This window comes from Pyrus communis, chromosome 4, assembly GCF_041283825.1.
Source record: "Pyrus communis isolate YQ-2024b chromosome 4, ASM4128382v1, whole genome shotgun sequence".
NCBI classification, from domain to species: Eukaryota; Viridiplantae; Streptophyta; class Magnoliopsida; order Rosales; family Rosaceae; genus Pyrus; species Pyrus communis.
The window spans coordinates 19,039,953-19,062,646 of NC_142568.1; the positions used below are offsets into that span (position 1 = coordinate 19,039,953).

General features: G+C 37.4%; 2 protein-coding genes, 1 long non-coding RNA gene and 1 pseudogene across 14 annotated transcripts; 2 read left to right on the plus strand and 2 right to left on the minus strand.

Moving 5' to 3' along the window:
- The first annotated feature begins 961 nt into the window (after nt 1–961).
- LOC137723634 (receptor-like protein 7) lies at nt 962–4,576 on the plus strand. Its single transcript, XM_068462830.2, has one exon. The coding sequence runs from the start codon at nt 1,138–1,140 to the stop codon at nt 4,339–4,341; it is 3,204 nt and encodes a 1,067-aa protein (XP_068318931.1). The 5' UTR covers nt 962–1,137; the 3' UTR covers nt 4,342–4,576.
- Nucleotides 4,577–5,311: 735 nt separating this feature from the next.
- Nucleotides 5,312–10,591, minus strand: LOC137723111 (uncharacterized). Of its 12 annotated transcripts, XR_015961767.1 has the most exons (11): nt 9,950–10,591; nt 9,624–9,810; nt 9,430–9,548; nt 9,169–9,319; nt 8,986–9,082; nt 8,501–8,594; nt 8,131–8,409; nt 7,541–7,671; nt 7,294–7,405; nt 5,466–6,156; nt 5,312–5,374 (listed from the first exon to the last, which is right to left on the minus strand). It is a non-coding gene; the product is annotated as an uncharacterized LOC137723111 (long non-coding RNA). The 12 variants fall into 12 exon arrangements; XR_015961773.1 differs by having other exon boundaries at nt 5,312–6,156; nt 7,312–7,394; nt 9,950–10,532; XR_015961771.1 differs by having other exon boundaries at nt 5,312–6,156; nt 7,312–7,405; nt 9,950–10,358.
- Nucleotides 10,592–13,038: 2,447 nt separating this feature from the next.
- On the plus strand, nt 13,039–17,071 carry LOC137722844 (receptor-like protein 7). Its single transcript, XM_068461946.2, has one exon. It carries the CDS (start codon nt 13,526–13,528, stop codon nt 16,925–16,927), a length of 3,402 nt encoding a protein of 1,133 aa, XP_068318047.1. The 5' UTR covers nt 13,039–13,525; the 3' UTR covers nt 16,928–17,071.
- A 2,575-nt stretch (nt 17,072–19,646) lies between these two features.
- Nucleotides 19,647–20,823, minus strand: LOC148697591 (uncharacterized; annotated as a pseudogene).
- Nucleotides 20,824–22,694: the final 1,871 nt, after the last annotated feature.

Here is a 22,694-nt window from a genome sequence, read left to right on the forward strand (position 1 = left end):
TTTCCTTCTCATTTTTCCAGAATAGATGGGAGGAGACTTCTAAGTCAAATAATTCATAAATATAATGGTCTTGCCATGTTCCTCAAAATTAAGCCACCACACCCATTAAGTTTTTCCCCAAAAAAAAAAAAAAATGAAAAGTTTGCTGCACTTCTTCCTGTTCAAGATCGACATATTTGCGATTAAATTTTCGAAGTACGGAATTTGACACATAAAACACAAACGAAAAACAGAATTAAACAAAATTGGCGATGCAAGCGACATTGAATCAATATAGCTTTACTTAAATCGTGCTTCATTCGACTCTGTTTTCTCTTGTTTGGCTTTGGTTCTTAGCTTTCTTTCTTTCGTGGTTTCTCCTCTTGTTTGTATTCTTCTGTTTGTTTGTTATCATAAACGTTCACTCTGTTTCAGCTTTAATTTTTCCGGATGAAGACTTGGTAGTCTTTGATACAACGTAAGGCCCGCCACCACATCAATACGAGCGAAGCGGGGAAATTTCTTCGTATTTTGGTGACCAATAGCATGTTGAATCTCCACTTCTCTCTAGATTAGCTGTGAGCCTTTGGCATCTATGAAGTGAGTTGAAGAGCTTTACATAATGCTATCTAAACTGTTTAAGAAACAAAATTCTTGCACTAGAAATTGTACGCCCTGTGTATTTGAATCAGTCTCTCTCTTCACATGACAATTAGGAGCGGTGTACATGTAAGTTTTAGCCCGGATGCAGAGCGGAAATGTCACCCTCTCTTCTCCGCTTGCCTACTTGTTTCAGCACCTTAATCAAAAGTATGTCGACATCGAATAAGGACCCTACTTGTTGCATATTGTAAACCCCACTAGGACATTGGGAAAGGACTTCGACGTCGACAAGTCAAGCAAGCCACAAGTCTCGTAGAAACCTTCCCCACAAAGTTAATACAGTAGCAATCTCATTCTTCCACAATATCTGTCTCAATCTAACTGCGAATTAGTAGCCAATGAAAAAAGTAAAATTACGAAAAACAAAAAGGAAATCTATGCACAAATGAGTACGAACGTTGATGTTTCCTCCGTGACGACTGCTGAATATATTCCTAATACCCTGAGCCTAAGCTCTTTCCTACATTTTCTGTCATATATCAGCCAGAGCTTCCGATGAAAATTCCTCCGTTTTCATGGCTTTTTTTAATACCCTTTTACTACTTTTCCATCAGCATCAACGTATTTCTCGTCTACGGCCAATGTCCCGGCGATCAGCAATCTTTGCTGCTACAATTGAAGAACAACCTCACATTTGACACTGCAACATCTAAGAAACTTGTCAAGTGGAACAAAGGCTCGGATCACTGCTCTTGGGAAGGAGTGTCCTGCAAAAAGGGTTGTGTTTCGAGTCTGGACTTGAGCAGCGAGAAAATTACTGGTGGACTTGATAATTCGAGTTCTCTTTTTGGTCTCAAGTCAATTGAGTACCTGAATTTGGCTTACAATTTCTTCAACTATACTCAGATTCCATCCGAGTTCAAGCAGCTAACCGGTTTGAGTAATCTGAACTTGTCGAATGCTGGCTTTGCGGGGCAGGTTCCAATTGAGATTTCGCATCTGACGAGGTTGGTAACTCTTGATTTGTCTGCCTTTTATTTCCCCGGAACTCCTTCGTTGAAACTTGAGAATCCAAGATTAGATGTGCTGCTTAGGAACTTTTCTGAGCTTGTTGAACTTTATCTCGATAGTGTGAATATATCAGCACAGGGGACTGAGTGGTGCCAAGCGATATCATCTTCATTGCCAAATTTGAGGGTGTTGAGCATGTCCACTTGTAACCTTTCAGGCCCTATTCATAATTCATTACTGAAGCTTAAGTCACTCTCAGTTATTCGTATTGAGAACAACTATTTGTCTACTCAAGTTCCAGAGTTCTTCTCGAAATTCCACAATTTGACTTCCTTACGAATCATGAATTCTGGATTATATGGTGCATTCCCAAAGAATATCTTCAAGGTGCCGACACTGCAGACTATTGACTTATCCGGTAATCCGCAGCTTCAAGGTTCCTTACCAGAATTTCCAAAGAATGGCTCTCTTCGATCGCTGGTTCTCCATGGGGCAAATTTCTCAGGCCAGATGCTTCCGAACTCTATTGGGAACCTCAAATTGCTGTCCAAAATAGATATTGGAACTTGTAATTTCACTGGGTCAATCCCGAGATCAATGGAAGACCTTACACAGTTGGTTTATTTGGATTTGTCGGCTAACAATTTCAATGGTTCAGTTCCATCTTTCAGCATGGCCAAGAATCTGACCCTACTAGATCTTTCTTACAATCAGCTAACGGGTCAGATTAATTCCTCACGCTGGGAAAACCTGACTAGTCTGGTGAATCTCGACTTGCGACACAATCTACTTAATGGGACTATTCCACCATCTGTGTTTTCTCTTCCCATGCTGCAGATGCTACAGCTTTCTGACAATGAATTTTCTGGTAAGTTGCCTGAATTTGGTGCTATAGCTGTACTGGACACACTTGATTTGAGTAGAAACAAGTTGGAAGGGCCAATTCCGAAGTCTATCTTGAAATTCCGTCAGCTCAAAATACTTTCACTTTCTTCGAACAACTTCACTGGCTCTTTTCTTCTGAATGATATTCAGCAGCTAAGAAATCTTTCGAGTCTTGATCTTTCATTCAATAGCTTGTCTATTAATTACAATGACACCAATTCCTCTCATTCCTTGTTTCCAAATATTACCACATTGAAGTTAGTTTCTGGCAATTTGAGACGAATCCCCGGTTTCTTGACAAATCAATCAAAATTAGCCACTTTGGACCTATCACAAAACCAGATTCATGGTGAGATACCCAACTGGATTTGGGGGCTCAGTAATCTTTCCCAACTAAATCTTTCTTGCAACTCTCTGGTAACTCTACAAGGTCCCTTCCTCAATCTCACTTCTAATTTGTTTGTGCTTGACCTTCATTCCAACCAGCTTCAGGGACAAATCCCATTTTTTCCACCATCTGCCTCTTATCTGGATTATTCGAGGAACAACTTCAGCTCTAGCATACCGGCAGACATTGGGGTTTTCCTTAATTACACAATATTCTTCTCTCTTTCAAGCAATAAGTTCCAAGGCAGCATTCCAGAATCAATCTGCAAGGCAACATATCTTCAGGTTCTTGATATGTCCAATAATTCTCTAGGTGGACCGATTCCCCAATGCTTGACTGAGATAAGCAGGACACTGGCAGTACTTAATCTGAGGAGAAACAGACTTGGTGGCTCTGTCCCTAATAGATTTCCACAGCATTGTAGTTTAAAAACTCTCGACCTCAGTGGAAATCAGATAGCAGGTCTATTTCCAAAATCTCTTGCCAACTGCTCAATGTTAGAGGTTCTAAACATGGGAAACAATCAGATAAAGGATATCTTTCCTCGCTTGTTGAAGAATATATCCTCCTTGCGTGTCCTTGTTTTGCGATCCAACCATTTTTATGGACAAATTGGATGTAGCACGACCAGTGGCCCCTGGCCAAAGCTTCAAATTGTTGACATAGCTCGCAACAATTTTAGTGGTGAAATATCAGGAACATGTTTGATAACCTGGTCAGCAATGATGGCTGACGAACATGATGCCATGGCAAAGATTAATTACCTCCGAGTTGAAGTTCCGCATTCCAGTCTATATTATCAGGATGCTATAACAGTTACCACCAAAGGTCTAGAGATGGAATTGGTAAGGATCTTAACAGTCTTCACCTCAATTGACTTCTCCTGCAACAAATTCAATGGATCAATACCTGAGGAAGTGGGAGAGCTCAAATCCCTCCATGGCCTAAACTTGTCCAGTAATGCTTTCACAGGCACAATCCCATCATCACTAGGTAATCTACGACAACTCGAGTCCTTAGACCTTTCAAACAACAAATTGAGCGGACAAATTCCACAAGAGCTTGTCAAACTTAATTTCCTCTCGTTCCTGAATCTCTCAATAAATCAACTAGAGGGGAGGATTCCAACTGGCACTCAGATTCAATCTTTTTCAGCAGCTTCTTTCACATTCAACAAAGGATTGTGGGGGCCTCCTTTGACAGTTGATATCACCTCACAATTGCCACCACCACCACCACTAGAAAAAGGTCATTCTAATGCTCAACCTGAGATTGATTTTGATCTTATAAGTACTGAGATTGGATGTATCCTTGGCTTTGGAGCTGTCATCGGGCCACTCGTGTTCTGCAAGAGATGGCGGAAATGGTATTACAAAACTGTGGAGAACATCTTCTTTAAGGTATTTCCTCAGCTTGAAGAAAGAATCGGTCCTCACCGAAGACATGTTCACATAACTCAAGGGCCGAGACATTGAAATTATTATGAGGATTGAGGAGCAATGCAGCTAGCCTCCTTGTTATGATTGTGTTCTGTAAGAAATAAGATATTTTCTTCTGCTGTCACATAATTATAAATTACAAGATGTAGTGTGAGCTTGTTCTGTTACTTTTTTATATTTTGATGTTGCAAACTTTTTTAGTAAAATGTGGATTAGAGTTGCCCGCATTTCATTCTTGTTTTTGAATGCCAGGATTATCAATGTTTTCAAACTGTGTTTCAATAGGAATCAGCATTGTTCGCTATAAGATTGACATATTAGCGATTAAATTTTCAGAGTATGGAATTTGACACATAAAACACAAACCAAAAACAGAATTAAAACACATAAAACACAAGCGACATTGAATCAACATAGTTCTACTTAAATCACGCTTCATTTGACTCTGTTTTCACTCGTTTGGCTTTGGTTCTTAGCTTTCTTTCTTTCGTGGTTTCTCCTCTTGTTGGTTTTCTTCTGTTTGTTATCATGAACGTTTACTCTGTTTTAGCTTTGATTTTTCCGGATGAAAACTTGGTAGTCTTTGATACAACCAACGTAAGGTCACCACCGCATCAACACTAGCTAAGCGGGGAAATTTCTTCGTTTTTCGGTGACTTGCAGCATGTTGAATCTCCACTTCTTTGTAGATTAGCTGTGAACCTTTGGCATCTATGAAGTGAGTTGAAGAGCTTTACATAATGCTATCTAAACTATTTAAGAAACAAAATTCTTGCACTATTAGTGTATTCTCCGTGTATCAGAATAAGTCTGTCTCCTCATGCGAGAGGTAGGAGGGGTGTACGTGCAAGTTTTAGCCCGGTTTTAGGGGCAAAATGTCACCCTCTCTTCGACGTCAACAAGTCAAGGAAGCAACAAGTCTCGAAGAAACCTTCTCCACAAAGTTAAACCCACCATTAACTTACCATCACCAAAGTTTTCCTTAGCCTCTCAAAGAGGAATACAATGATAAACAAGTCAATCCCTTAATGCAATCTCATTTGTCCACAATATCAGAGTCTCGATCCAACTATACACATTAATGCATGCGAATTAGTAGCCAATGAACAAGTAAAAATACGAAAATGAAAAAGGAACTCTATGCATAAATGACTACGTACCGTTGATTTTTCATTTGTGACAACTGCTGAAGATATTCCTAATACCCTAAGCCTAAGCTCTGTACTACGTTTTCTGTCCCATATCAGTAAGAGCTTCCGATGAAAACTCCTCCGCTTTCTGATGCTCATTTCCTACGCTTCACTCAGCTTCCATACATTTGTGGTCTCTAGGCAATGTCATCCCAGCGATCAACGATCATTGTTGTTGCAATTGAACAACAGCCTCGAATTTGACCCTATACAAACTAAAAAAATTGTGCAGTGGAATAATGGCTAAGATTACTGTTCTTGGGAAGGTGTCTCCTGCAAAGATGGTTGTGTTTCTCATCTTGACTTAAGCAGCGAGTCAATTTTAGGTGCACATATCAAGTGCTCTTTTCCATCTGCAGTACATCGATGACCTAAATTTGGCTTACAATGACTTCAACTACACTCAGATTCCATCCGAGTTTGGGCAGCTAACTGGTTTGAGTAGTCTGAACTTGATGAATGCTGGCTTCACGGGGAAGGTTCCGATTGAGATTTTGTACTTCACAAGGTTGGTAACTCTTGATTTGCAAGAGAAGATCTTCCAGGTACCTACACTGCAGACTATTGATTTATCCATTATGCTTGACTTGATCAAAGGTCAATAGCCATTATGCTTGGCTTGATCAAAGCCCTGGCTTTTCTGGTTTCAAATTTCCAATACCTAGCATATAAGAAGCCTTCTGATCAAATCGACGAGCTGATCTTGTTCTTAGTAAGATACTAGTAAGAGATGCCCACGCGATGTTGTGGGATTGAACTGTATGGAATTTTGTGTATAGCACTATTTACATACAAAAATACTTGATCTGTATGGACATACTATTTTACGTGCAAAAGATTTGGTAGATAATCCTATTTACATACAAAAGAGAATGCCAGATGCATATGTATATAATATTTACATACAAAAGATTTACGAAATTGTCCTATTTACGTACAAAAGATGGTCGAAAGATTATGAATAGATGTTTATGGATATGCCAAATGGTACAGCAGGAGTTGTTCATTCTTATTCATCCGGTTGCTGAGGTGCCTTTTTTTGTCTATGTAACCTTTTCTACCAAGTTGTTCAAATATAGACACAGCGTTTTCAATCAAGCGATCAGAACCAGTACTGTAAAGTGCCTAAAGACAGACTGCCCAAAAATTTATGTTTTGCATTTTGGTTTTAGAAAAATGAGATAGAATTTAAAACAAAAGAGAAAAAGAAAGTATGGAAATCTAATGGACTGTTAAAATTTGAAAAGTGTTGATACAAATTTGAAAAAATGGCAACTGTTAAAATAAAGCAGCAAAATGAAAATTTCAAATGGACTGGAAGTTAAAAAAGGAACTGTGCATTTATCAATCAGATTAATATAGGCATGTGATATGAAAGATTGGAGGATCTATATAGATGGTCGAAATTGTAGAAAGCGAACTAAAATGTTAACAGAATTTTTTGTTCTGAATTGAACTCCCTATTTTTTTGGTAGATTATTTCATCAACTAAATAGGAGGTATCAGTTAAACCATTCATAAAGGAATAGCATTGAGTAGTTGAACAATGCATGCGACATATGAAGGTTATGCAGCAAAATTCATCAGTATTCATTGATGAAAAATTAACATCCTCATAGATGCATACCAAGCAACTGAAATGAAGAATCTGAATTGAATAAAGTACCGCATCATTTCCAATTGACTATGATAAAGAAATCTGGTGAACTATTTGAGTTTTAAGCGAAGGGGATAAAAAGATTATGTTTAATAGATAGTTAATAATTCAAAAAATATAGAACAATGAAAGGGTATACACTCTGTTTTGCAGCCATACATATGGTTTCAGAAATGCTTGGGGAATCTGATCATTTCTGGCGGGAGCCTTTGGAGTAAGAGTTGTGTCTGATATTTCGTTTGCTGCAACATCACTAATAGAAAAGTAAATAGAGGAAAATAAAAGTGTTATCAAACATTAAGTAGTGTGGAATTTCGAACAGTGAAAAACCATGAACTTGATATGAACATTTGTGAGATGAATAAATTTGAGATGAAGATATATATACCGTATTTTGGGACACGTGAAAATGATTCCGGAATTGTTTGGGGTTGCTTTGGTTTTCGGAGAGATGATAGGGGCACCGTCAAAATTTGAGTCAAAAGCTGACACGTTTTCTATGGAGCTTTTGTGTCATCACTGAGATGTAAAACAGGGGACAATTAAAGGCATTAGTGAACACTGAAAATGCGGAGATTAAAATTGAAGGCATTAGATAGATGTAAAATACACTCACTTTTATACGTAAGCAATAATGCCAACATGACACTATAGATGTAAAAAAAAAAATTAATAATAATGTCAAAACCCACTTCCATGTCAGGTCCTAATTTTACAACCACCAAAAAGTACAGGAAGGGCAATGCCATGATCTCTAGAAAATGATAATCGCATTTTTTCTGAAATTGCTCACCTTCCTTAATCTTTCTAAAGAAGCAATGATTCGCATAATGTAACCAAATCAGAAAATAACAGATGATTACCCAAAACCCATCTCAGGTAAACTAATCCCAATAAAATTAAAAGACTGATGCATTCAATTTTCAAAGAGCAAACAAAATTAATAATAATAAAATTGAGAATTGAAGGCTCACAGACCTTGAGATTGAACCTGTCCTTCCTTTTGGATCTCTCGTTATAAATAATGCGTCAACACAGTGAATACAATCTTTTCACTTGCACTCTCTGCATATCCTCAATAACTAAAAAGCAGCAGAAGCACAACATAATACTGAGCATTAAATCTAAACCCAACTAAGGAGATCAGGTAATCTGCTCAAACATACCAACTTAGGGTCCTTGGGCCACTTTAACTTTGCAAATAGACGACCTTCCGTCCTTGCATTTGACAAAAATTTCCATGTCTCATAGTTTTCCCTAAAATTGGCAGCCAATAAAGTGATATAAGTAGAGGAGAATCAAGCAATGGAAACTCTACCCATACGCATATAACACATGTTTAACTGACCTCAGGTCCATAGAAAGGATGTCATGGACAACGTCATAAAGATCTTGAACAGCCTAACTGTACCTTTCTCCAGTTCAGGCGTTCCCCCTTCTTTCTGTGCATTATATAAAACGAAGCAAAAAATTTGAGAAAAAAGAAATCGATATATCAGAACAAAGCACAAACAAATAGCTATATGACAATATCAATTTTATGTAATTAGAAGAAAAGAAAACTCTGAAATATAATTTAAATTTTAGAGAGCTGCCTTCCAAGTGTTAGACAACTATCACTTGCCCAAACCGTGTTCAAGATTCGCTAGAAGGCATTTCATACTTTCAGGCCAAAAGTATCAACCCATTTGAAAAAGAAAACCCTCACCTAATTTCCGTTTTATGTTCCTAAATGCAAAGGATTAGGTATAACATTTAGATGAATTGTCATATGCACACATGTACAGACCTAAAAAGAAATATTTGAAATTTAGAGTAGGATAAATTGCTTACCTATTGGTGGTGCGGCGCGATTCATCAGATTCGGGTGAACTGGTGGTGGCAGTCGTTTGGGTGAACAGTGAACTGGTTGAGAAGCACTTGATAAGACCTAGAAAATTGAATAACAATGAGAAATTAAATCCAATGAATTCAAAGATAGAAGAAACTAAACAACGGGATAAGAAACAATTGTACCTTCTTTACAATCATGTTCACACTTTTGTTTTGCTTTAATCCAACCGCAAGGGCCAATAAGTTGTTGATGGCTTTGAGTTCTAAAATAAAACGAATGCTATCAACATTCAAATTAGATTGCTTACAACCCTAATCATCAAATTCTTCAACCCTAATCATCGCACAAAAATCATAATAAAAAAATCCAAAACATCAGCAGAGATAACGAAAATGATAAAAACTCTAAAAAAATTTAAACAAAATTTTAAAACTTTAACTCACAGGAAGCTCTGTAACCAGTTGCACTGGCTGCCCAGTTCACAATTGTGAAGTCTGAAGAGAACCCAAAACTTGAATACTGGAATCTTGAGTTTTCTCAGACAATGGCAGATTTTCCATAGCTGATTTCAGTAACCCAAAATCAATTTAAAAATGTAAATAGATTTAAATTCCAAATTGGGCATGAAATTACTTGCCTTGCGTAGGGAGGGTTTTACAAAACGCCACCTTTGGAGACCCAGCCTTTGAGCGGCTGCGGCGCCTGGTAGTGGCGGTGCGAGACAGAGAGAGAGAGTCTGAGAAGCAGCGATCAATTTTTTGGATTAGAGAAACGGAATGAAGCACAAGACTCGAGAAGAGGCATCTTCAACGATGATGGACGCTCTACAAACAAAATCCCCAAAATCACAAAAAGGAAAGTTGAACACAAAATCCATTTGTAAATCCAAAATCACAAGAAAGAAATTCAAACAAAATAAAACCCCCAGATTATATCGACATTGTTCTGATAACAACAGAAAACCAGGAAACGGGAGCTTTTCTGGGTAGAATTTTCTTCGAATCAACCTCAAAACCAGAAGAAAATTCTACTGTTGATTGGTTCTTCACCAAGAAACTTCTACCGGTTCGTTGGTAGCTTGTGAGAAAAAGAACGCAAGGATTCAGAGTGAAGCCGAGCTTCAGAGCGACAGAAGCCGAGTTCGATAAAGTTTCAGAATACATTAGCTTGTAGCTGACTTGCTCTATTTGTCGAATATTGTCATGTTATCTTAATGTTTGTGAAGTGAGTTTGTTCAAACCAAAATATTTGCGTCATTCCATAAGTTTTCATTTTTGTGAAGTTTGAATGAATGTAAAGCTTCAATTTCTACTGAATTTATTTCAATTTTAATCTCATTTATTTACATGGCTGATTGTTTTAAGACGAAAGATCATAATTTAAAACATACTTTCTCGTCATCGGATTGGTTAATCGCTTCATCGGTCACAATCTAATACTTAAAACCTAAAATCAAAGCTGTAAAGGCGATTACCCCTCGTAACTAACCGGATCAAAATTGAAGAAAATTGTACAGTTTAGAGTGGACTTTGTGGATGAGTGAGCTAACTGATAAATTGAAATTTCAAGTCCGTTGTTACTCGGTAGTGACAACATATCTACCCTTGCCTAACGGGCAGGAAGACTCAGGGTGTCCAAGTCGAAGGGAAACCGGGGCAGTTGGGGTAGGACACACCACATCGCATGGGACCCTTTTTGACCGTTTTAGGCAGAATATTTAACCCAGCTACAAAGACCCCAAAGAATGGGGGACCACATGTATCAAACGACTCCTTTTATTCCTTTTCACTTGCTAAACTGGTATGAAACTCCAATCATTAACCTTATTCCTTGATTTTTGGACGTGTGTTTTGGTGCAAATACGAGTTCGGACATGTTTGGGATTGCATCTGATTGTATTTGGTAAAAAAAGGTAAAAAGTATTTACCAGTCCTTATAAGTGTTTATGAGCTATAAAAGCACTTTTTGAAGAAGAACTTGCCAAATGTTTCTTCTTAAAACACTTTAGAAGACTTTTTGAGGAAGCACTTGGAGTTCTGATAAAAAAAAACCTTCAACCTACTTCTTACAAAAACAGTCTCTGAGCCCTCATTCTTCCTTTATATGCAAATCAAAGTATCACATAGTTATGTGCTTCTTACAAAAAGCACTCTAAGTGCTTTTATTTCTCAAACGAATCCTAATTCATATGACCAAAACAAGGTAAAAAATATTTAAAGCATTGTATGTACATATCAAACTGTGATTAGTCTTCAAGAAGAAATAGGTCCTTCCACATAAGGAGCCAAGTATTTTGTGCAATTCCTTGAGACGGTTTTTTTTTTTTTCTTTTCTCAATCAATATATATAGTTTGGTTTTTTTTTTTTTCTCAATCAACATGTAGTTTTTTAAGAAAGTTGAGGTTCCATCATAAAATTATTTGACGATATAAGTAGTAACTGAATTACTTATAAGCATACATACAAGGTCCGTCATTTCTTCGGTATGAGATTTATACCCTCAACAATTTTCCTATTCCTGAGGTTTTGAAAGCACCAACTATACGACTAAATGTAATATTCATACTCTGAATGGTTTACAGACAAAATTGCATGACTTTCTCTCTTTACCAACAACGACACTGAAATCAGCTTCAAAATCATCCATAATTACAAGAACAAATAAATAATGTATCCATCTCTCTCAAGAGTTGACATCCATTTCAAGATGGCCAACTTGTCAATGACTTTACACTTTATAGCATTTAATGCGTCAGGTGCCGAAATCAACACTTCTGGCCAAGAAAATGATGCATTCCAAATTCATGTTCATCGATTAACGCGCAAAGCATCAATTTGAAAACCAAAATAATGAAGATATTTTGTATAAAATAACGTATGTACATACTTTTCAGCAATACGATTCAGAGTAGCATATTACATTTTATTAGTTTAGCCCTAAAGTACTGTTGTTGAAACATGCAAACGAATCCCACTTAACTGTAAAAATCTAATAACCACCACGGGATGGCTTAATAGACGGGATCGAATTTCAGTTTCGCATTTCACATAATCTGTATTCGATTTTTGACACTGATAAATCACATGATGGTGGTTAGAAAGAAGCTGAAATTCTTCTGTGAGTCTTTCATGTCTTCAAAATGATGGAATGTTAGACCAAGCTACCAGTTAGTCCATTTTTTTATTAAAAAAAAACTTAAAAAATCTAATTATTTAGCGATGATGACGGTCTGGTTTTGCAACAACCACGATTACAAGAATTGATTAATATTTGAGAGACAGCCACAGTTAGCCGGAGTTGAAGACTGATTCATCTAATTATTTTTCTAATTATTCTACAATGCTATATTATTGTTAACATTTGTTAATGGGTAATACATGAGATTCTATGATTATGTTTCCCAGAGTTATTTAAACTTTAAAATGCAAATTAAAAAATCAATAGTAGTAGTCTTCACTTGATTTCATGAGGGTTCGACTAACTTGTGATGAGTTCGATACCTTATTGTTATGTAATTTGTTGCGTGTGTGTTTGTTAATGACATGCCTGATTATTATGTCATTTGTTGCGTATGTGTTGGTTCGTTGTCATTAAGAATTTTTTTATGCATCAATAAAACAATCCTTTTAGTTTTACGTATCAAAATTTGTGGCAATTAAGGTGATTCATCTGTTTTTTTTTTTTTGAACAAACGATATTATCTACACGAGAGGAAGGTGATGAGTTTAGCCTTACAATAGGCTAATAATAATGTGATTCAAATTTGTATTTATCGAGAATCGAACCTAAGATCTCTTACTTACAAGTGAAGATGAATACCACTAGACCGTAGTACTAAGTGACCAAGTGATTCATCTTAAACTAAATGATGTGATGGCTAATGATTTGATTATTACTTACATGTTAATCAACTTGCTTATTTCCTATTATTGACACATCATTTATTTTGCAAATTAAAATTTTAGTTTTCCCAATCTTCACCAGCATGACTACAAGTGAGCTTCTCCAAACGCGGACATAAAACGTCATACCCAGAGCCCCACCATTGTAATAATATCTCCATAAACTTCTTATTTTTCCAATAAAAAGAATTAAAAGTATCCAAAATCTTCAAACGCATTGTGCATGCCACTAAAAAATTTGGATCAAGAAGGGGAAAGGTTATTTTTCCAATATATAAAACAAGAAAGTCAACAACCAATCTGCGAAGAGACGAACACCATTTGGGAGCTCTGAATATTCCAAGTTTGCAACTTGCCGCAAGTTATCTAAGGCCGCCCAGAGGAAGAACGAACGAGTCAAACATTATACAAATGGGCACACGCGTTTCAGGGACTCTTCTTTCAAATCCCCATCCCAAAAATTCTCTCTGTTTTTTCTTCATCTGAATTCTTCGTCCTTCCGTGCTAACTCCGCTGGATTTTCGTCCGGTCAAGGACCCGAATCCACGGCCCAAAAGGGTCTTTCATGGATCTTTGCCTTCATGTATCCATTGAGAAAGTTCTAGCCTGCTCTGCTTCCTTGTCTCAGAGATTTCAATGAAAATTCCTCTGTTTTCATGGCTTTTCTTAATACCCTTTTACTACTTTTCCATCAGCATCAACGTATTTCTCGTCTACGGCCAATGTCCCGGCGATCAGCAATCTTTGCTGCTACAATTGAAGAACAACCTCACATTTGACACTGCAACATCTAAGAAACTTGTCAAGTGGAACAAAGGCTCGGATCACTGCTCTTGGGAAGGAGTGTCCTGCAAAAAGGGTTGTGTTTCGAGTCTGGACTTGAGCAGCGAGGAAATTACTGGTGGACTTGATAATTCGAGTTCTCTTTTCGGTCTCAAGTCAATCGAGTACCTGAATTTGGCTTACAACTTCTTCAACTATACTCAGATTCCATCCGAGTTCAAGCAGCTAACCGGTTTGAGTAATCTGAACTTGTCGAATGCTGGCTTTGCGGGGCAGGTTCCGATTGAGATTTCACACCTGACGAGGTTGGTAACTCTTGATTTGTCTACCTTTTATTTCCCCGGAACTCCTTCGTTGAATCTTGAGAAACTGAAATTGGATGTGCTGCTTGGGAACTTTTCTGAGCTTGTTGAACTTTATCTTGATGGTGTGAATATATCAGCACAGGGGACTGAGTGGTGCCAAGCGATATCATCTTCATTGCCAAACTTGAGGGTATTGAGCTTGTCCACTTGTAACCTTTCAGGCCCTATTCATAATTCATTACTGAAGCTTAAGTCACTCTCAGTTATTCGTATTGACAGCAACAATTTGTCTACTCAAGTTCCAGAGTTCTTCTCGAAATTCCACAATTTGACTTCCTTACGAATCATGAATTCTGGATTATATGGTGCATTCCCAAAGAATATCTTCAAGGTGCCGACACTGCAGACTATTGACTTATCCGATAATCCACAGCTTAAGGGTTCCTTACCAGAATTTCCAAAGAATGGCTCTCTTCGATCGCTGGTTCTCCATGGGGCAAATTTCTCAGGCCAGATGCTTCCGAACTCTATTGGGAACCTCAAATTGCTGTCCAAAATAGATATTGGAACTTGTAATTTCACTGGGTCAATCCCGAGATCAATGGAAGACCTTACACAGTTGGTTTATTTGGACTTGTCGGCGAACAAGTTCAATGGTTCAGTTCCATCTTTCAGTATGGCCAAGAATCTGACCCTACTAGATCTTTCTTACAATCAGCTAACGGGTCAGATTAATTCCTCACGCTGGGAAAAGCTGACTAGTCTGGTGAATCTCGACTTGCGACACAATCTACTTAATGGGACTATTCCACCATCTGTGTTTTCTCTTCCCATGCTGCAGAAGCTACAGCTTTCTGACAATGAATTTTCTGGTAAGTTGCCTGAATTTGGTGCTATAGCTGTACTGGACACACTTGATTTGAGTAGCAACAAGTTGGAAGGGCCAATTCCGAAGTCTATCTTGAAATTCCGTCAGCTCAAAATACTTTCACTTTCTTCGAACAACTTCACTGGCTCTTTTCTTCTGAATGATATTCAGCAGCTAAGAAATCTTTCGAGTCTTGATCTTTCATTCAATAGCTTGTCTATTAATTACAATGACACCAATTCATCTCATTCCTTGTTTCCAAATATTACCACATTGAAGTTAGTTTCTGGCAATTTGAGACGAATCCCTGGTTTCTTGAGAAATCAATCAAAATTAGCCACTTTGGACCTATCACAAAACCAGATTCATGGTGAGATACCCAACTGGATTTGGAGGCTCAGTAATCTTTTCCAGCTAAATCTTTCTTGCAACTCTCTGGTAACTCTACAAGGTCCTTTCCTCAATCTCACTTCTAATTTGTTTGTGCTTGATCTTCATTCCAACCAGCTTCAGGGACAAATCCCATTTTTTCCACCATCTGCCTCTTATCTGGATTATTCGAGGAACAACTTCAGCTCTAGCATACCGGCAGACATTGGGGTTTTCCTTAATTACACAATATTCTTCTCTCTCTCAAGCAATAAGTTCCAAGGCAGCATTCCAGAATCAATCTGCAAGGCGCCATATCTTCAGGTTCTTGATATGTCCAATAATTCTCTAGGTGGACCGATTCCCCAATGCTTGACTGAGATAAGCAGGACACTGGCAGTACTTAATCTGAGGAGAAACAGACTTGGTGGCTCTGTCCCTAATGGATTTCCACAGCATTGTAGTTTAAAAACTCTCGACCTCAGTGGAAATCAGATAGCAGGTCTATTTCCAAAATCTCTTGCCAACTGCACAATGTTAGAGGTTCTAAACATGGGAAACAATCAGATAATGGGTATCTTTCCTCGATTGTTGAAGAATATATCCTCCTTGCGTGTCCTTGTTTTGCGATCCAACCATTTTCATGGACAAATTGGATGTAACACGACCAGTGGTAACTGGCCAAATCTTCAAATTGTTGACATAGCTCGCAACAATTTTAGTGGTGCAATACATGGAAGATGTTTGATGACCTGGTCAGCAATGATGGCTGACGAAGATGATGCCATGGTGAAGATTAATCACCTCCAATTTCAAGTTATGCAGTTCAGTCAGGTATATTATCAGGATACTATAACAGTTACCACCAAAGGTCTAGAGATGGAATTGGTAAAGATCTTAACAGTCTTCACCTCGATTGACATCTCCTGCAACAATTTCAATGGATCAATACCTGAGGAAGTGGGAGACCTCAAATCACTCTATGGCCTAAACTTGTCCGGTAATGCTTTCACAGGTTCAATCCCATCATCACTGGGTAACCTACAACAGCTTGAGTCCTTGGACCTTTCAGACAACAAACTGAGTGGAACAATTCCACAAGGGCTTGTCAAACTTAATTTCCTTTCTTTCCTGAATCTCTCAAACAATCAACTGGAGGGGAGAATTCCAACTGGCACTCAGATTCAATCTTTTTCACCAGATTCTTTCATTGGCAATACAGGATTGTGTGGGGCACCTTTGCCTAAAAAATGCAGTGATACCAACATGTCACCAGATGCATCACCAACGGGTCGAAACGAAGTGTCAAAAGTTGATTGGCAGTCCATATATACTGGAGTGGGTTATGGAGTGGGAGCAGGAGTTGTTGTTATCCTCTTAATCGTGTGGGAAGAAGGAAGAAACTGGTTAGAGGACAGCATTGACAAAATTCTTCTGGCGATTCTTCCAATGATGGGATATTCTTATAAAACTCGTGCTGAATGGGATGATGAGGACGACGAAGACTTGGAAGAAGAGAGCACATATATCATTGAAGACTATAGCAGAGACGAGATTGTTTCAGAAGACAGAGTGTTTCGGGGTCCATATTGTGTGTTTTGTTCAAAACTTGATATGAGTAGGAAGAGGGCCATCCATGACCCAAACTGTACATGCCATTTCTCTCCACCTATTACGTCTTCTTCTTCCTCTTCGCACTCATTTTCTCCATAAACACAAATTGTTTTGTTTTCAACTTTCTTCTTTCCTTTTTCTTAACTTTTACTTTTGTTGGTGTTATACTTTATATAATTATAAACCGCGAATTGGCGGTCACAACAACGGAGACGAAGTATGCGTATATATATAATGTTGTAATCTTCATGCTATAGATATAATGCCCCTCAGAATGATGCAGATGTTCAGTGAGGACTTTCATCAAACATGTGGTGAGCCATCAAACATGTACACCGCATAAGGGTTTACAAGTTGAAATTTTTAGGGTAAGTACCTGAACAGAAGTGCGCCATTGATGCGCTCTCTCCCTTCTTTGCAAAATGTGGAGGGCAGCAGCATGGCAAGGTGTTGAACTTGTTAGATTTGCTATGGTTCCCGCCAGTGGCTCTTACGGAAGGGGTCGTTGTTGGACGTAAAAAAATAACAACTTGTATGGGCCATATGTGGACGTATCTGGGCTTACTATAGGCCCAATGGTTTAGGGTTTAGGAATCGATTGCGTTTTTACAATTTTTTTTTTTTTTTTTTTTCCTGACAAACAATAGATTTCTTTTGATTAGCCACCTACGGATTCGAATCCACGCCGTCATACAACAACTCAACTCATTTCTATCACTATGATAAAGGACCACTTGCAATCGCTTTTTTCGTTTATTTTTACTATAATTGACTCATTCATAGAATCACATAAAAGCAAATTACATGAGATATATATGCTACTTTTGTTTTGACATCGGAACGCAAAATAGAAAAACTTCGCTTAGGTCAAAAATATTTTTGATATTAGGAATCGAACATGTTGTCTATTTACTTTTTAGATGATTGAAGCTACAAATTAAACTTATGCACCCGAAAACATTAGAGGAAATGAACATAATTTTTTATTGGCATTAGAAAGTGAATGGTAAGAGATCTCTAATGGATTCCCTAAATGAGCTCTTAACTAGAATTAATGGAGGATTTCAAAAAATCAACTCCAATCTTGCTTCCCATAATTAGCGCTAGTTGTTTTAATAATATTTTAAATAAATACATAATTTTTATTGGCTAATTATTGACTTGTAATCATTATGATTCTCTAAGATACAGAATGTGATTGGACCGTTGGAGTACAACATGTTGGAGAGCTCTTAAAATAACTTTTTATAATTTTAGCTAAAACTTTCCTATAAAATCAAATAACATGGTTAGAGATGCTTTAAGTTTGGTAATCCTTTTGGTACGAGAGATTCTAAAAATGATTGTATGACAAACTAGAATTAAAAAGAGAAAACATTAAAACAACAAATTAAAAAAGGTACTGTAACCAGTTTTCCAACGTGCTTGGTGCATTTAATTAATTAGATTTCTCGATGACTCATTTAGTACTACGTTTTTTTTTTTTTTTTAAAGGAAAGTACGCTATTCATTAAGTAAATAAAAAAATGTACAAATTGAGGATAGCATGCAAAATAGACCTCGATAAAACCTTGTCAGGGGATTTCAACCCGGTCGAAGGGAAAAAAATGTCCCGCATAACAAGATAACCTATCCTCAAATAATAATACATACGCAAATAATAAAACATCTTTGAACAAAATATTGCTAAGCAAATCAGGGGGTTCCTCAAACCACACACACTCTTCATTGCTACCAATTCCCACACAAACTCTTCGTTTAGTACTACTTATATAAGAAGTATTTATGCTCATAAAAGGTTTTGCTAAATTTTATTTTTTAGTAGCTCGAGTGCCTAAATTGATTTTACACACTGCCAAAGCATTTCATTTTATTCATGGTAGTTTTGGGGAACTTTGTATCACTTTTATTATTTGACTACAATTTTAATTCATGGATTTGAAGGAAAAGTAAACGATACTCGTTAATAACGATCTAGTTCGTTAATTTTAACTAGAAAATTAAGGATTCAACGTTTAGTAAAAAATATATGGTTGGGCAAGGTCAACCCTAATTAACTCAAATATTAATTAAAAATTCAAGTGTTTCACAAAGAATTGCATATGCTTCTTTATAAAACGCTTTTAGGTTGTATAAACGTAATCATAATTTTTTTTTTTTTTGTTAACACACTTTTTACTCTTCCGAGAACGTTCCAAACAAACCATATCAGTGATTGATTTTTGTTTGATTAATAATTTTGACTAATTTACTCTTTGTATATTCCTTTTTCTCTCTTTAGCATAATAAGTACAACGAATTCAAAAACAGTTAAAACAACTTTCCATTACATTTGCTTCCTTATAAATGTAAGGTTTAATTTTAAAGAACTTTAACGAAAAGATTTCGGCACAGTTCATTTTAACGAAAAATCATATTTTTACACTAAAATGTCAATCTCGATACTATTCACTTTACCTTTAATGCCAACCCCAATGCTCGTAAATAGTGGGTGGGGATATGAAAAACCAATGCTCGTAAATTGATCTTTTAGTAAGAAAAACACTTCTTAGCAATATAAAAAATAAAACTAAAAACTTGTAAATAGTGGGTGGGGATATGAAATGGTTGCAAGTTTGCAACAGCATTTTGATACAAGAGAACCCCCTTAATGCCGGAGGAAACTAACGAGTACCGACCCAGAAGCTTACTTAGCAACATGATCTACTAATTCAGCCTAAAACCCACTGGATATTTTAGCTAATCCACACTTTTAGGATCATTCCTATGTTCATCAGCACACCATATTTGCACTTGATCTAGTCAAGACAGAAACCAATCAAACACAGAGAACATTCCTTTCCATTTTTAGAGCAACACAAAGTAACATTAGTTAAAAGAAACATTTTTGCTATTGAAACACACCACTACTACCATATAATCACATCTAACTCCCCAACATACTAATTCATAACCTAAGAGAGAGAGACAGAGACTTAAGCTAGCTATTTTCTGATGAAAATAAATTAAGATTAAGCGAAATTAGCTCTTCCTCAATGGACACCAAACCGTTTCCTTGAGAAAAGAACCATTGCGCGGAGAACCCTCTCGCCCGTCCCCTCTTTACTAAAGCTAGCTATAATATTTCATATAGGCTTCAATATTGCCAATTGTTCCTTGACCTTTGGAAGCAATTGTACTCGGGCATTATTGGAATATTAACTGCTGGTGGTGACGGTGGTTGCACTGAAGCAGCAGCACTAACGAAATCGCTGCGAGCGTACACATCATGAGTATGCTGATGAAGCTGGTGAGAAAGATGATCAAAGCACCCAGTTGGACAAAGATCATGATCAAGAAACCCAATTGGATGAAGATCATGATCATGAGCTGGAATATCCATCAACATGGACGGTGGTGATAATGACGACAAGGGATCATGGTAATCGTCCGCAAAGTTCATCATGGTCTGGTGAAGCCATATCTGAGTCTTGAGGAACTTCACATAGTGGATGGCCTCCTCCAGCATGGACACCGTGTCCAGCTTTGTCCCGCCAGGAACCAAGCTCTGCAAGATCTTGAAGCGGTCGCTGATCCTGTGCCTCCTCTCCCTAGCCGCAACGCTCTGTGGGTCAGTGGACAGCCTCACTCCATTACTTTTGTTCTTCCCACCACCACGATTGTTTTTTGTCACGGAAGAAGAAGAGCTGGCGAAATTATTTGAGTTAGAGTCAGTGGCAGTGAGGTAGTCCATTTAGCTAGGCAAGCACAGTAAAACTGGGCTTTTGTTGCTAGCTAGAACTTGGTAGGGATAAGTGCTTTTGGGTACATATTTATAGACAGGGAAAGATAGACTCTGGATTTCTTTATTAATTTGATGGTTTTGAATGAAGGAGAAGGAGAAGGAGAGGTGGAGAAAGATGTCGTCATGTAAGTCAGCCAATCTTTGGCGCAGGATTCGGGTGTCTACCCTAGTGTCCTATATAGCCTAACCAGGAGGCCCAGGAGTTCTTTAGCCTAGCCAAGGTTTCCTCTGCTTTTTGCTTCTCTTTTCCTTTGTCATTTGGTAAATATTATATGCTTGTACGATATGTCTTAACTGACTTTGTGGTAACGTTGCTTTCATTCAAATTATTGTTCGGTTGATGTGGTGAACAGTGGCGATAAGGGGTGCAAGTTGGAATGATATTTCTGAAGTTGAAAATAAAATTTTAATTTGAACTTGAAAATTTGAATAACTTTAGAAAAATTGGAAGGGAAATAATTTTATGAAGCTTTTGGTGATTATGTCCTCATCTGTCGACGCTTGTTGAGCATGACATGCTGAGCCCTGCCAACATCTTTCGAGCGAATATTTTATCAAACACTTGGTGGTCATTATAGGCTCCCATAAGATCTATCAAGTCATTTTACTGTCTTTCGTGTAGTATAATTCATGATCAAGTTGAGGTAATAAAGATGGTATAATACATGATTGGTTAAGATAGTAAATGTATGATATAGTAAAACCTCTCAAAAGTAATATTCTATAAAAGAATAACCTCTTTAAAATCATAGATCGCAACTTGAGACTAGTTATGCATAAATTTTCTTTGTCAAATATTAAGAAAACACATATTCACGTAATAATAATAATCAATGAGTACAAAAATATATAATATCACAAATAAATATTTAAGATGAACTAAAATATTTTCTAAAGTTTTTGGGGTCGGCGGCTGGTCCTGTTGATGGGGCGGCGTCGGCTTTGTACACGGAGCTTTTTGCAGCTCGTCAGGCATTGAGGGCTGCTCACGAGAATCTACCCGCCTGATGTTAAGATTAAACTGGAAGGAGATTCATCTCTGGCGTTGGCTGCCATGGCAGGGCGAGGAGAAGATGTTTCCGTTTGGGGGCCTGTTATTAACGATTTGAGAAGTCTTCTTATGGACCTGCCTTTTGTGGAGTGTGGACATGTTCAGAGGGAAGCCAACTCAGTCGCGCATAGCCTTGCTCGGATGGGACTCAATTGTTTTCAGGAGGTGCTGTGGTTTGAGGAGCCTCCGGATTTGATTCAAGATCTCTTATTTGAGGAAGGAATGTAATCTTGTTTTCTATTGTTAATTTGATGATAGTTCTTTTGTTGTGCGGAACAATCTTTTCCTTCGACTGGGTTGAAAGTCCCGGCAAGATTTTTATCGAAACCCATTTAGCACACTATTTTTAGTTTGTACGAATTCTGATTTGTTTTAATGAATATCGTACTTATTTCAAACAAAAAAAATATATATATATATATTTCTAAAGTTGTTTAGGACAATGCTTTAGTGTTTAAAGTCGATGTCACGTCTTTGAGTTTGCCTACATAATACTTCGTCAACATGATACCTTCTTGTTGAAGCCAAAATATTTCTAACTTCTCAAGCATGTTTACAACTTCTTGGCATAAAACTTTTGGTATTTCCATACTGTCATCCTCGGGAATCTTGTTTAACAAATACAATATTTAATAAAGATGAATAAGTTAATAAATAATATTTTTTCACTACACCTCTATTAAGTAATAACCCCCTTAAAATTATAGACTTGGTTTTATTTTAACTTTATAACTTTATAGAATTGTTGTTGTACATGATTAATTAAGATGGCATAAAACACAGTTGGTACAAATAATTTATTATTTCGAACCCAAGATGACACACTCCGACCTAAAATCAAGGCATGCTAGCCGTCACGCTTACACGAGAACTTCCCAGTGGGTCACCCATCATGGGAGTGTTGGGGGCCCAAAACGGACAATATCGTGTTACGGTGGAGTCGGGCTGGGGAAGTGGTCCCACTCGGGCGAGGATGTGACACAAGATTTTGTTGATGGTAACATATATTTTTTTTCATCCACAAAAGCAAG

Bases quoted from the DNA above. Each gene is read 5' to 3' on its own strand.
- LOC137723634 (XM_068462830.2), top strand. From the start codon at position 1,138: ATGAAAATTCCTCCGTTTTCATGGCTTTTTTTAATACCCTTTTACTAC.
- LOC137722844 (XM_068461946.2), top strand. From the start codon at position 13,526: ATGAAAATTCCTCTGTTTTCATGGCTTTTCTTAATACCCTTTTACTAC.